Source organism: Miscanthus floridulus, chromosome 1 (genome assembly GCF_019320115.1).
Source record: "Miscanthus floridulus cultivar M001 chromosome 1, ASM1932011v1, whole genome shotgun sequence".
Classification (NCBI taxonomy): Eukaryota; Viridiplantae; Streptophyta; class Magnoliopsida; order Poales; family Poaceae; genus Miscanthus; species Miscanthus floridulus.
The window spans coordinates 198,911,568-198,925,433 of NC_089580.1; the positions used below are offsets into that span (position 1 = coordinate 198,911,568).

Consider the following 13,866-nt stretch of genomic DNA (forward strand, 5'->3'; position numbering starts at 1 on the left):
TGAAAATGTAGCGAGGTCCATTCGCCTGACCATCAGCTATCAGTGTAATGACGCGTAGTAATCGAACTAAAGATCCCCTGGACATCACCATGCATGGATCTGCTGCAACTTGACACGGATTGTACAATGTACAGACTGAATATTCCTCTCTTTTTTTCCGAAGAGTTCGGCCTGAGGCCTTGTCTTATAATCCGTATTTTTCAGCTTGTTTTTTTTCTTCAGCCGGAACGGTGTTTTGGCTTTTTTTTTGGGCTTGTTTGCGTCGATAACTAATAATGGTAAATGAACAAGCTACAAATTGCGACTGTATTTCCTTGCAGCAGCGGGTGTTCGTTGGCGCCGTTCTGACCAGAAACCTCAAGCCTGCCTTGAATTGCACGGAGCTTTCGGACCCTCCACCTCCAGACCAGACAACTGGTCGGGCCAAAGGCAGACAAGTCCACGCCGCAACGACCAGCGACCCTAGCAGGCAGGCTAGTACGCCCGTGCCCGTGCTCCGGTGAGCCCTGCCTGCCTCGTGCCTCCCCGGTCATCAGTCAGTCAGTCCCCGCGGTCCGGGCAATTTACATGGGGGCTCAAACGAATGGCTGACGCGACCGACCCTCGCCGCCGCTGGCATCGATCGGTCCCGAGTCCAAGTCTGTGTTGGGTCGGTCAGGGTCAGAGTCAGGGACTCAGTGTCGTCAGCCAACTGATGGAATGGAGACGATCATCACTTCGGGACCGAGCCACCGAGGGGACGACGAGCCGTCGCGTTGCGCGACTGGGGCGCTAGTGGTCGCTGCAATATTGCGCTTTTGGGGCCTGCCTGGGGTTGGGGCCGTGGGGCATTCGGCGTTTGCTGAAAGATCGATCAGCTTGGGCGTGAATGGTGGCATCGTGAGAATGAGATCGACGGGCCTGGTTTCGTAAAGGGTGATTAGGAGTGCGTGTGCTGCGTTTGGAAATTTCTGGCGACTTTCAACCGGTGCAGTTTGCACCGAAATGTCCGTCCGGTCACCTATGAATTGTCTTGACGGTTTTCTCGGCATGATGAGTATTTTCGTCTCCACATTGCTTGCAATTTCTCGCGCATTGCGATCTTGCTTGAAAACTACATTATATTAACTCTAACTCTTAGTCATTCTATCTTTCTTAGAAAGTCCAGTCTCAAGTTTAACTAAATTTATATAATAAAATTATAACATCTATGATACCCACTAAGTATCGTTAATCCTTCATTAATTATATTTTCATGGTATACCTATTTGATATCATAAATCTTTATAATTCTCTATAATTTTGGTCAAACTTAAGGTGCTTTGATTCTTTAAAAAGTTAGAATGACTTATCATTTGGAATGGATAGAGTAGTCCATGTCTTCGTTATTTGAATAGTTACTGGACTGCTTTCTTGCGTGCCCTTTCAAACACAAGAACTTTAGAGGGGTTTTGCCACGAGCTTCACTTAAAATTCAGAGTAATTATTGATGACTTCCTGATGTCTCGTCCACTCGTGTTTTTGGCTTTTGGTGATCACTTATGATTTGCGATTTACTTTGAACAGGAGCATACGCAAGGCTAGGCAGAAAGTGCCTTCAACATGTTCAACCTCTTCTCTCTCTCATAGTGCCATGTCTCAATCATGGGGGCTTAAGCCCCCCTTCCAAAATCCATATTAGGTTGTTTCCAGGAGATCCATTACGGAACCCAAACCTAAAATGGGTCTCCAATACAATACATATAGCCTCCAACAGAATAATTATATGAAAAACCTATTTTAGGTGCCAGGAAAGGCATAACTCAAATCTGAGTATCATCTCCCCTAGTGGCCTATTTGCAGAAAGAGTTGTCTTTTGGGTCTTGTTATTGGAGAAGACAAAAAATGGTATTGGACCCTTTGCCTGTAGCGCTACCCAAAGGACAAATGAGTCTTGTATTTTGGGTTACGGTTATTGGAGACAGTCTTACTCGTTGGTTTATAGGTCTATGCTGATGCTAACTTCCTACCCCAAACATCATTTGAATGGAAATGTTAATCTAGTCACGTATTATTTGTATAATAATTAATCGTACCTAAATTTACAATTATCTATTAAAATGGAGGAGGCTGAAATTAGGATAGTAATTATTGTCGGTGGGCTTTTCTTCGTCATCATTGTGATAAAGTGGGGCGCAATATTCATCTAGGTGCTCGGGGCCGTCACCCGGCTAGGGTGGGCCTGGGGCGACACTGGAGACGCACTAGGTCGACGACACAGGAGGAGACACATGGGTCGACGGGGGCAATTTCTAGATGAGATATTATATATATATTTATAGTGACTCGGGAGACACCTCTTGGCTACGATCCTTGCCCCCTACTTGCGGCTGGTAGGGGGCTTGAGCCCCCCTCCCTCTACCACTCCACTCTCGTTTGTGGATTATTGTTATTTTAGCTTGTGATATAAGATTACCTATTAGGATTCTTGTTTATCAAAACTTTAGATTTTAATCGCCAATATCTAAAAATAGAGTATAAATTTTATAAAAATATTATAGGACCATCATGGTGCTTTGTGCTTCATTTGTAAGCTCGTTGACTTTCTAGTGTGATGCTTGTGCTTTGTTTAGAAGTTGTGTGACTTAACAACCGGAGTGTAATTTGAATTGAAATGTCTCAATAAATTTTGACTATGGTATTTCATTTGTAAACATCTTGCAATTTCCCAAGCATTTCATTATTGCTTGAGTGCTACCTCATACTGCTGTATATAATTCGATTTGATTTTAGTAAGTAGGTGAGGTCTTCTTTATTTGAACAGCTGTTGAACTGCTTTCTTTGTGTGCCCTCGGAAACACGGGAAGTTTATTAGTGAATATTTACGGTGAACTTCACATGAAATTCAAAGTGATGATCTGATTAGTGACTCGGCGATGCCTCGTTCATTAGTAGTTAAAAGTGATATCAGCGATGACTCATTATTTATGGGGGATGCCGCTTCTCCTTTGTTGATAGAAAAATAAAGTTGATTTGATATCCATAGCTGTGCATGGTCCTACTAGCTTTTATCCACTGCAAAATAAAGTACTTTATATAAGTTTACTATTGGATGATTCTTGTCAAAAATATTATAATTTGATTACCAATATCTACAACCATGATGACCGACAAGATGAGATTTTTACTACCTTTATAAGAAAATACCATAGCTTTTGTACATATATATTTTAATTAAAATTTATTTGGAATCTAGAGAACACATGATCATTTGAATGGATTCACATTTGTGGTATGAGGAAGGACTGACCAACGATCATAGAGCTAGTTATCAAGTTATATGATTATATTTAGTCAACTGGGAAAAAATTGGCCCTTCCTTTGTGATTCCGTTGCAACGTTATGTCGTAATAATAACATTATTAATGCAATCTGCAAAAAAAAAAAAGATGGTTTCTTAGCTCCCGTGTAAAGTAATCGAATTACTATCATTGTACGGCTACTAGCCTCACCGATAGTGCTCTTCAAAGGGACTCCAAGGTGGCGGGTCAGCTCGGAAGTGTACGGCTTCAATAAGCATGCCGATATTTGGAAGGCAGGCCCGGCATGGGCGCGCGAATCTGCATTCGTCACAACAGTGTAAACTGTAAACCTTTGCAGCACAGTAGCGCCTGGTCAGCATGGGCAGGAGCGTGGATGCGTGCGTGACGATTGGCACTGACAGCTCGCATCTCACGCGGGCCCTCGCTCGCACACCGCCGGCCTGTTCCGTCGGGCGGGGAGGGGAACATGCCATTGCCGACGACTCCGCTTGCAAATCCCCGCGCCCTGCCGGCCGGCGACGAATAGCTTATTCCCTCGATGATGAGCTCGGGTCGCCAAGGCCCCGAGGTAGAGAGATGCGCCTGCGCGTCGTCAGTGTCTAGCTACACAAGCATGCGGATCGTCCGTTCACACGCTGCCCGGGATATGCTTAAGTTATTAATACTAAACCTGACGCGATGTCTCGTGTAGTCGTGTGTCATGTGCGCTCAATACGTCTGCGCCAATTAATCTATCGATTAATTAATCTAGTACTCCTGTTCCTTAGCAACTGCTATATAACTACTCCGTACTAAGGAGTATCCGGCGCGTCCTTGTTTACGACAGTCTATCCGCTGCGCTGCTATCCGCTACCTAACCATATGGTTTCATCATTATCCAAAAAAAAAACATATGGTTCACGGCTTCACGCACAAGAAGTCAAGAACCTGCGTGAGCTGACGATGCCAAACCCCGTGTAATGTAATATAAACTAGTTACTAAGCTCTCGTATGCACAGCACAGAGATGACACCATGACAGCGCCAGTTACCGTCTGCTCGCCAACCGGTGACGAGCTCAAGTACCACCGGTCGACGGAGACGTACGGCTATACCAGAGCGACGGAGACGATCCAGGACACGGCACACGGCGCTGCTGCTGCTGCGCGGGCTTTGAGCGTGGTCGGCTGGTTGGTCAGCCGGCTTGTTCTGTTTTTTTACTCGGAGTAGTGTTTTTCTCTTGTAATATTTCAACATAAATAGTGTTGCGACGCGGGGGCGTGAGATTCCGCTGGCAGCCGGAGGAATCATGTGCAGCAGCTACTGCCAAAGGGCAGCTCGTTGGTTCGCGTCGGGTTAGTCATCGTACGTCCCGGTCGTCCCCGGATATTATTAAGGATGGATGCATATGTTATGTTTCATTTTACTAAATAATATCAATTAAATGGTATATCAATTCTATAAATTGGATATAACAATAAATAAATCAGCAAAATTCTTTTATTTTAAATAGAAGAAATGTTTCTTCTATCTAAAATAAAAGAATGTACCCTTCTATCCAAATCCAATTTGCATTGATAAAATAAATCCAAATTCTAGATTCCAGCAGTAGATGAATAATTGCGGTGGCCCCAGTCTGCTTCACTAAAAAACATAATCGAAACACTATTCTGAATAATTTGTTGGAATGAAAACACTATTTTTAGCTTAAAAAATAATTAAAAAAAGATAAATTATAAAATAAACGAACAGGACCGATAAGAGCAAATGTCCAAAGATCAGCGCTCGTTGTTCGACCGCGGGCCCCATGCATGCGTAACTGTGGACGCTCGGCCTGTGTAAACGCACGGTCACGGCGGAGTGGTCCATGGTGTTCAGACGGTGACCAGACCAGGGGTGTTCCGTGACGTTCAGACGGATACGGAGTACATCTGTGTTGTTTTTGTTCAGCAGCACCGGGGGAGCAGGTTTCTCTAGCCAGCCAGCCACAGTACTTGACAGCGTGTCAGCGTCGATCTGGAAGCAAAACTGAAGCACGGGTCAGCAGTCAGCAACCTGCCCCGGCCCGCTGTAGTAGCAGTCGCTGGACCGGCGGCAGTCTCTGGTCCGGTCTCCGCCCCTGTTTCCATGCATCGTTCCCCGCTGGTTCGCCCGCGCGCATGGGCTCTCGCAGTCGCAGTCGCAGTCTCGCATCTCACGTCGCCGTCGGCTCTGTGGGCTGTGGGCTGTGGCTGTGGCCTGGCCCCGCCAACTGAGGAGAGGTCGCCGTGACACGAGGAACGCGACGCGGGCAGATATTTTTCGGTCCCCTCTCCTGCTGTGCTCTGGGCTCTTTTGTTTGTGGAACGACGACGAGCGCAGGCAGAGAGGCAGCAGCAGCCAGCATGTACCGGCAGTGGGCCGGCCGTTTCCTCGTTTCCTAATTCCTCCGGACAGGAAAGCCGAGAAAGGAGAACGGACGGGCTGTGTTGCTGGGCTGCTTGTACTGTATCCGACAAAAGGGGCCGGGCTATCCAAAAGGCCGAAAACTGTGTGGCCTTCATTTGTTTCACGGGCACTTCACACGCATTGCTTCCACACTTCCACCGGAGCCCAGCTACGAGGGATCGATCGGGCTCGTTCGGACATCCGGTCCAAGTCGAACCAACCTCAACTTCCAATACAACGGGAGCAAAACACGCTCAGCTCGGGTAGTAGCACATCGAGGCTTTTTACGGACACCGACACGTGACACGTGCCATTGGCACATCGAGATCTGGAGAGCGTGGTGTGGTGTACCGAGGTTGGTACTGCCATGGGCCCAGGGCAACAAGTAAAGGTTTTTTTTTTTGAACTTGCAACAAGTAAAGGTTGTTCAGCAAGGAAGCAATGAACACTAAGACACTGCAGCAAGCTGCGCGGCCGAGCACGCACGCACGCGCGGCGTCCGGATGAGAGAAGGGAGGAGGATGCGACACGTGGTGGCGGGTACACGAGTTGAGGACGAGGTGGGGTCCGTGGGAGCTACGAAAGGGGAAGACGCTTAACCGCCCCGGAGAATCCAAGACAAGGGCGATTATGTGCGCCTTTTATTACACTCCACTCCAGGCTCCAGCCCGCCGCCGCCGCCTCCTCCTCTTCCTCCTCCCCTTGACTCTGGGTCTTGCATTGCCAAGGCGGTTGAGCTTCGAGCCATTGCGAGACACAAGCAAGCAGGCAGAGAGAGAGCAAAGCAACCACCCCCGCCCGCCACGACCCATGACGCTCAGCTTCCACCCGACAACCGCCCCGCTGTTCGGCCACCGCCTCCCCGCCCCGGACGCCGCGGTCGCGGACATGAGCTTCCTCCAGGACGACGACGACGTCCACTCCGAGGTCACCGACACGCTGCTCGGCTTCGCGTACGACCCGCTCGACGCCTCCAACGCCGTGCTCGACGACGTCCTCAGCCTCCCGCCGCCCAGCGACGCCGCCAGCGACGTCGCCGGCACCTTCCTCGCCCCGCTCGACGGCGCCACCGGTGCCGAGTGGCGTTGCGGCAAGAGGCAGCGCATTGGCACTGGTAGCCAGCAGGTGCCGGCGATGACGGGGGCCCTGATAAGCGACGGGTACGTCCTGCAACAGCAACTGCCGCCCCAGCCCGCGGTTCCGGAGCCCCTCGTGTTCTTGCGCGGCGCGGACGCCAACAAGGCCGCCGGCGGCGGCGGTGGCGCGTGCCAGTCCGTGCAGAAGTCGGCGGCGAGGCAGCGCCGGAAGCGGATCAGCGAGAAGACGGCCGAGCTGGCGCGGCTCATCCCCGGGGCGCACAAGCTTAACACCGCCGAGATGCTGGAGGAGGCCGCTCGCCACGTGAAGCTCCTGCAGGCGCAGGTCGGTGTGCTCGCCCTCATACGCGCCGCCGGCTCAAGCGAGGTGCGTAAAAACTGGCTGCCAACCGCCGCGCACGCATTGCATTGCATTTCTCAATGTCGATCCATGTCCCAATGTGTTAAAGTCATCTCATCACTGCCTCGCAGTTTCGTGTAACTGAATCCCTGTGCGTGCGTGCAGTGCATGCAGATGCAGGAGGAGAAGATGCCGTCCGCCATGGCGCAGGAGCGAATGCACGCGCTGCTGGCGTGCGGCAGCGTGCAGGAGCGGCTGGCTGCCGAGGGCAAGTGCCTGGTGCCGACGAGTCTGGTGGACGCCGTGGCCAAGGACGATGACGTCAAGGCCAACCCGGTGGTCCGCAGGGACCTCGGCCGGTTCGTGGCGTCGCTGCGGCAGGGCCAGTGAGTCGACGGCGGCGTCGAGTCGACCGGTCTCGGCAAGGCCGCCGCCTGCATCCGCGCGCGCGATCGATGGCCGGCTGTCCCTTTTTGACAACGCCGGCCGTGCCAGCGCTGCTGCTGCTGTTGTGTGTGTTCCTGACCCCTGACCTGACCTGACGATGACGACGACGTCTGTCTATAGCTGATCCGTAAGTAGTAGATTGAGTACGTGCTGGCATCATGTTTAATTTTGCATTGGTGCATTTAATGGTCTTGTTATTATGTTAACGAAGGCCGGTGTTCATGTTTATGACGGCGCATTACCCCCATTGATTAGTTTAATTTTGGCTGCAAATTTACATTATTGCAGGCCCACCTTATATAGGGATATAACATCATCACCGTAGTGGTAGTTGTTGTTCTTAGCATTTTCAGTTCTCTGTAGGACACTTCGGTGACTTCTCGTTGCAGATTGTTCTTTGAATGAATTCAATAAAATAAAGTTTTGCATGGTATATATCTTCTCATTTTCGATGTGGATTGGATTGTGTTTGAAGTGATGAAAATTGAACGTACCACGTCCACACGGCACAGCAATTCGTTCCTCTCATGATTAGAGTTGCAGTAAGTATCCTTTGTTTCAAATTGAACATGGCACGATCCTCGGCCATGCACGGACGTGACCTGGTCTCGCGCTATGCGCTGACTTCGTCGGGGAACCCTCAACCGCCGCCATGTTGTCAAAAAAAAAAAACCCCGCCGCCATTGGGCTGAAATCTTGCAAGGCTAGATTGGGCTGTGGGCATAGAGACGGCTCAAGGTGACGCCGCCGCCTCCACTTCTCCATAGGGCCTCCCTATTCGCTGGGCCGCAGCTTTCACGGACGCGTCAAGGTGGCAGCCCATCCGTCCAGTCCATCTCCGCCCGTGCGAGCTAGGGTTTTGTCCGCGTGCACGCCTAAGCCCTATATAAGCGACGCTGCACTGCGTCCCTCCTATCCTGTCCAGACACTGTTGACGTTGCGGCTACAGAGAATGTACTTTCCTCGATGTATCGATTTCGTTCTATTTCGTTGTGTTCATTTATTTTTGCCATTGTTTTTCGGATCAGATGTTGTTTTGAGGTGATAATCCTTTCCCCAAATTATCGACTATGATTATACCGTGCGATTTCTGGAGTTCTCTTTGGAGAAGGCTCTTAATCCAGATGTTCTGATCAAAACAACGTTTGTTTCTTGGTGCGATTTGGTAAAGGTTCAAATAACTTCATTCTTAGATTTAGATTTTGAATCTTCGATGGAAGTGAGGATCCTTTCACCAGATGATCGACCATGATTATACTGTGCGCACATGTAATCCCTCCTCTGCGGAGGAGGATTCAAGCCAGAAATCTGATACATCTAGCATTCTTAAATATTTTTTATTAGCTAGAACTATGAATTGCATTGTAGGGTCTCTGAATCTTGTTTTTGTTTTTTTCCCCTACTTTTGACTGTCTTTCTGTTGTCTGAGATATTGAATGGAAATGAGGATCCTTTCCCCAGATGATCCACTATGACTACAACGTGCGCACAATTGTGATGCCTTCTCGGCGGTGGAGGATTCCAAGCTAGATTTTTTTATGGCGTTCCAAGCTAGAAATTTGATCATAACGTGCGCAATTGTGATGTTGTTGTTAAAAATGTGGCGACGTAATACACAGTAAGCCGAAAAGATCTGCGTAGAGTAACCCTAGAGATCCGCTTAGCTTTAAATACAAGATCGGCTGGTTTCAAGACCGAAGACGTGCCAGTCAATTTGATCCTACAATAGATAAGAAGAGAGTAGTTAGTAATTTAAAGTGAACACGTCGATATTGCACTAGACTAAAGAGTCGATATTTTAACAATAAAGCGATAGAAATAAACATTACCGGCTAAACAAAGCATGATCGATATAAAGTATTGAGCCGATAATATTAATGAGCATGATCAGTAATTCAACAGATGAAAACAATCATGAAATCGGCTAATTCATAAGTATAAATAACAAACATAAACAACGGATGACTGAGAAACAGATAAGCATAATAAGCTCAAGTAATCGGTTAAATAGCCTATACAAAGAAGATAGAGGCATAACATGTGAACAATCGACTATTTAATATGAACAGATTTATAAAATCATCAAATCTAGTCTATTATCTTTAATGGTGGGGTTCGACCGGATCGATGACAGCCATAATAAAGATAATAGATTAAACTTTTAAAGTAAACAGATCTATTCACATTTAACAGAATCATGAAAACATACTATGATCGTTAAAGTGCAGGCAATTGGCTATTTAGCCGATGTAGGCATAGCAAACAACCAAGGTCATGCCTGACCGAAAGCAAATCTACCAACTATCATACTCTGATTTAAAGTGCCAACAGTGGGGATTGAACGGATCGTTATAGCCATAATAGCAAGTTATAGACCAGATTCAACTAGCTAATAAACATACTCAAGATCAGACATGCCTTGGCCGCGTACTATGCACAATCAAGATCGAAGTAGAACGGCCGATAAAACATAATCCATCGTTTTAAGTAAGAATTATCGTAATATACCAAAATAAACGATGGACTAAAAGGATGTGACGATCGGGCAGGTTGATATTGCTGAAACTACTGACAATAAGAACATCAGCAAGATCGGTAACTTAATAAATCTACCCGAAGGATGCCACCCTTAAGTAGAGCCGATAACTTGACCTTAATCTAATTCGAGAAGTCGAGCTTAATCGATGGCAGTCGTACTTGAACTAGATAATGATCGATAACTAACTTATACTACGACTTGCAAGAGGTCAATCAGCTGATGCAGCCTTACAAGCAATAATATAAGTCGTGACGGTACTTACAGACAAGTTGGAGGTCGAACTTAACCGATGGCAGCCCTGCTTGTTAAAGAACTCGTTGAGATCTACATTACTCCTGCTCCTAAGGGTTGACTTGAAGCCGAAAAGGTAAAGATTGTTTTGATTGATTGAGAGATGTCCATTTACAATGACCAGGGGGTTTATATTTATACCCTAGGCTAATGACTCATATCTTCTTAAAAACGTACAAAACTTGTCTAAAAAAATCTAAAGAAAAAGAAATATTAAGATATATGGACTCTAGCTTTTCTTTCTGTAGAATCCTTACTAATAAAACTCTTTTGACCCAATGTGTCTTTTCTTGTTTAGTTCAATCAGCAAGGCCTTGTACGTAGGCACATTACTTTGCTCAATATACGTATACCAATATATGACACCCAATGGGCCTTGTACATGCACGTGCCCTTGCTTCTTCCATTAATCGTTGAGTTGCGTCTAGACGTCATGTTTTATTCCAAATAAAATAATATTTCTTTTTCCTTCATGTACGAACTCCCGTTTGTATTTTCTCTTGTTTTCCATATTCACGTGGCTTCTCGTCGATGAATTGAATACGTGCCTGTCCTTGTCAAGCAAATGGAATATCCTATTTTATCGGCCATGTGAAATGTACAAGATATTTTCCAGAGTCCCATGCAAGCTCGACTTATTTTCCTTGATTGACCGAGTCTGGAAACCCTCTCTATATTAGCCTGGTATATACGTGTATACATGCATCCTTAATACGTTGGCAACAGGAATAATCAATATATCTTTCCTTTAATTAATCGTGTGCATGCATGCTTTGCCTTCCTTTAATCGTCTAGCTTCTCTTGCCTTTTCTTCTATTCACGTGATGCACACCTTTGTCGTTCCTTGCCGTGTATTTGAAATATTATAATCTTTCTTTCAAGGCAACGAAAGACCGATTTAGCTTTGGATGGTGTACTAAAGGACATAAGGTTTATACTGGTTTGGGCAGAACGTCCCTACGTCTAATCTGTTGCTGCTCGTGTTATTAGTACCGAAAAAGGTTTGTAGTAGAGGGTACAAACGGTCGATAGAGGGACGGGTCCCAAGTCTCTCATAGAAAGGTCGAAAGGACGCTAATGCTCGGTTGCTGCTTGACTGTGTCTTGTGTGTTAAAACAATCGGTTCCTTTAGTGGGGTGCCCTGCCCTCCCTTTTGTAGACCAAGGGGGAGCAGGGTTACAGATGGGAGAAAGAGGAAAAAACTAAAGATAGAGAAAGTCCTTCGAGGGTGTCGAGTCTTCCTTTTCCCTTGAGCCTGCCCTGCTGACATTGTAGACCACGCTAGGGATAGCATGTTTCACCGATCCTGATTGGGCGGGGCTCTGACTTTGTTTCAGCCGGAGGTCATGTCCCATCCTCCCTCGACGGATGGTGCGGTGCGTCAAGGCGCCGAGCCATGACTCTATGGAGAGTAGACAGGGAAATGACTATACGCCTGTCACTGTAGATGATGTGAGTTCTTCCTTGGATTATAGCGGTTGTCGTATGCATGTGTTAGTATCCGCGCCCGAGGGCTGATGGCGGCACCTACAACACTGTGGGACAAAAGTCGACGCCTACAACACTATTTGAGCACTGTTAGGTTGGAAAGGGCTTAAAGCGCCTGTCCCATTGTTCCTGACGGTACCTTCCTGTAGGCGTGCAGGGCATGGTCCTCGATACTATGGTTTAACTCGAATGTCCTGTCATACCCTGTTCTTATCATCATGAAGGAGCAGGGTGCAATCGTTGGGTGAGGCGAAACCCGCCCTCAACTGTTGGGTGAGGTGGAGCCAGCCCTCAGTCGTCAAGCGGGGCGGAGCCCACCCTCGGACATTGGGCGGGGTGGAACCAGCCCTCGGATGTTGGGCGAGGTGGAGCCGACCCTCAGTCATTGGGCAAGGCGGAGCCTGCCCTCAGCCGTCGGGCGAGGCAGAGCCCACCCTTGGTCGTCGGGCGGGACAGAACTAGCCTTCGGACGTCGGGAGAGGCAGAGCCAGCCCTCAGCCGTCAGGAGAGGCAGAGCCAACCCTCAGCCGTCGGGCGGGGCGGAGCCTATCCTCAGATATCGAGCGAGGTGGAGCCAGCCCTTAGCCATCGGGCAAGGCAGAGTCTAGCCCTCGGGGGTCGAGCGAGGAGAAACCAATCTTCTGTCATTTGATGGTTATTAGTTCTACCTCATTGGGTACCTCGATATTAGGTCCCCGATAGTAGCCCACGAGCCCCGAGTGATTCGGACAGAATCGCCCGGGGGGTGATTTGACTTGCCAGAGGGTTCACGCGAGCGCACCCGATGGGTGTTGCCCCCGAGCCCTCAGGTGATTCGGGCAGAATCACCCAGGGGGTATTTCAATTTGCCAGAGGGTGCGCGTGAGCGCACCCATCGGGTGTAGCCCCCGAGCCCCCGGTGATTTGGATAGAATCGCCCAGGGGTAATTTTGGACCCTTCGCGGGTAAGGCGGTGAGATTTGGTTTTTGTCAATTAGACAGTTTTAAGGGAACCCTTGTATCTCAGTTCGCGGGGATTTCATCCAGGGTCAGCTTGGCTAGGGACTCAATTATGGATCAAGGCCCCCTAATGCTCATGTACCTGAGTTCTAGGCCATTTGTAGGCCCATCCCTCATTGGGATGGCCGCTAAAACTATTGGGCCATCCCTTGAACTCCTGGGCCCAGATCAGGCTAAAGAAATGCTTTTTGACTCATATCCCCTCTATCGAAAAAGAGTCTCGGTCTGCTTGCGAAGGCGAAACGTCTGGCGCGAATTTTGGTTGGAAAATGATAGGGATCACGGGCGTATATCCCACGACAGTGACGTGGTGGTGTATCGTGGTAGGCTCAGAGACCTAGGTGGGTAGTTGCTCTTCTCGCATCATTCGCCCCTATAAAACCAAGGGGTTCACCCCCAGGGTTCTATACTTTGCCTCCTCACCTTCGCATCGACAATCTCCTGCCGCCAATCGCCTGAGCCTCCCACACTCGCATCGCAGCCGCTGTCGAGCTCGCATCTGCATTGCAGCCACTATTAAACTCGCTTCCACCCCCTTCCTCATGGTTTCAATGGAGCCATGGTGCAGATCCAACTTCACCCCTCAGCGCCTGGAGGGCCTCATTCACCGTGGCCTCCTTTGCCCGTTGACTACCATCGAGGAGTGGTAGCTGCCCGATGATGAGGATTGAGCCACCGCCGCTCGAAGGATATGTCATGTCCTTTGCTCACTTCCATGAGCGAGGGATTCACCATACCTGCTCATAAGTTCCTTCGAGGGCTGTTGGATTACTACCAGGTGGAGTTGTAGCACCTTACTCCCAATGGGGTCTAGCACATTGCATCATTCGTCGCCCTGTGTGAGGGGTTCCTAGGGATTAGTCCCTACTTTCGACCTAGTGGCGGTATCTCTTCGTCGTAAACCTGTCGAAGAAGTGGGTTGGGAAGCAAGAGCTGAGCATGCCGATGGGATGCGCCAGCATTCATCTTTGAAACAACC

At 48.5% G+C, this 13,866-nt stretch overlaps 1 protein-coding gene and 3 pseudogenes across 1 annotated transcript; all 4 read left to right on the forward strand.

The window, feature by feature from the left end:
- Positions 1 to 6,496: 6,496 nt before the first annotated feature.
- Positions 6,497 to 7,990, forward strand: LOC136469880 (transcription factor ALC-like). Its single transcript, XM_066467907.1, has 2 exons — positions 6,497 to 7,150; positions 7,298 to 7,990. Exons 1-2 carry the CDS (start codon positions 6,497 to 6,499, stop codon positions 7,511 to 7,513), a joined length of 870 nt encoding a protein of 289 aa, XP_066324004.1. The 3' UTR covers positions 7,514 to 7,990.
- A 615-nt stretch (positions 7,991 to 8,605) lies between these two features.
- Positions 8,606 to 8,708, forward strand: LOC136512094 (small nucleolar RNA Z103; annotated as a pseudogene).
- A 75-nt stretch (positions 8,709 to 8,783) lies between these two features.
- On the forward strand, positions 8,784 to 8,887 carry LOC136512087 (small nucleolar RNA Z103; annotated as a pseudogene).
- A 119-nt stretch (positions 8,888 to 9,006) lies between these two features.
- LOC136512101 (small nucleolar RNA Z103) lies at positions 9,007 to 9,110 on the forward strand (annotated as a pseudogene).
- The last annotated feature ends 4,756 nt before the right edge of the window (positions 9,111 to 13,866 follow it).

Coding starts and splice junctions, on each gene's coding strand:
- LOC136469880 (XM_066467907.1), top strand. CDS start 6,497: ATGACGCTCAGCTTCCACCCGACAACCGCCCCGCTGTTCGGCCACCGC. Junction 7,151..7,297: donor GCGCCGCCGGCTCAAGCGAG/GTGCGTAAAAAC, acceptor CAGTGCATGCAG/ATGCAGGAGGAGAAGATGCC.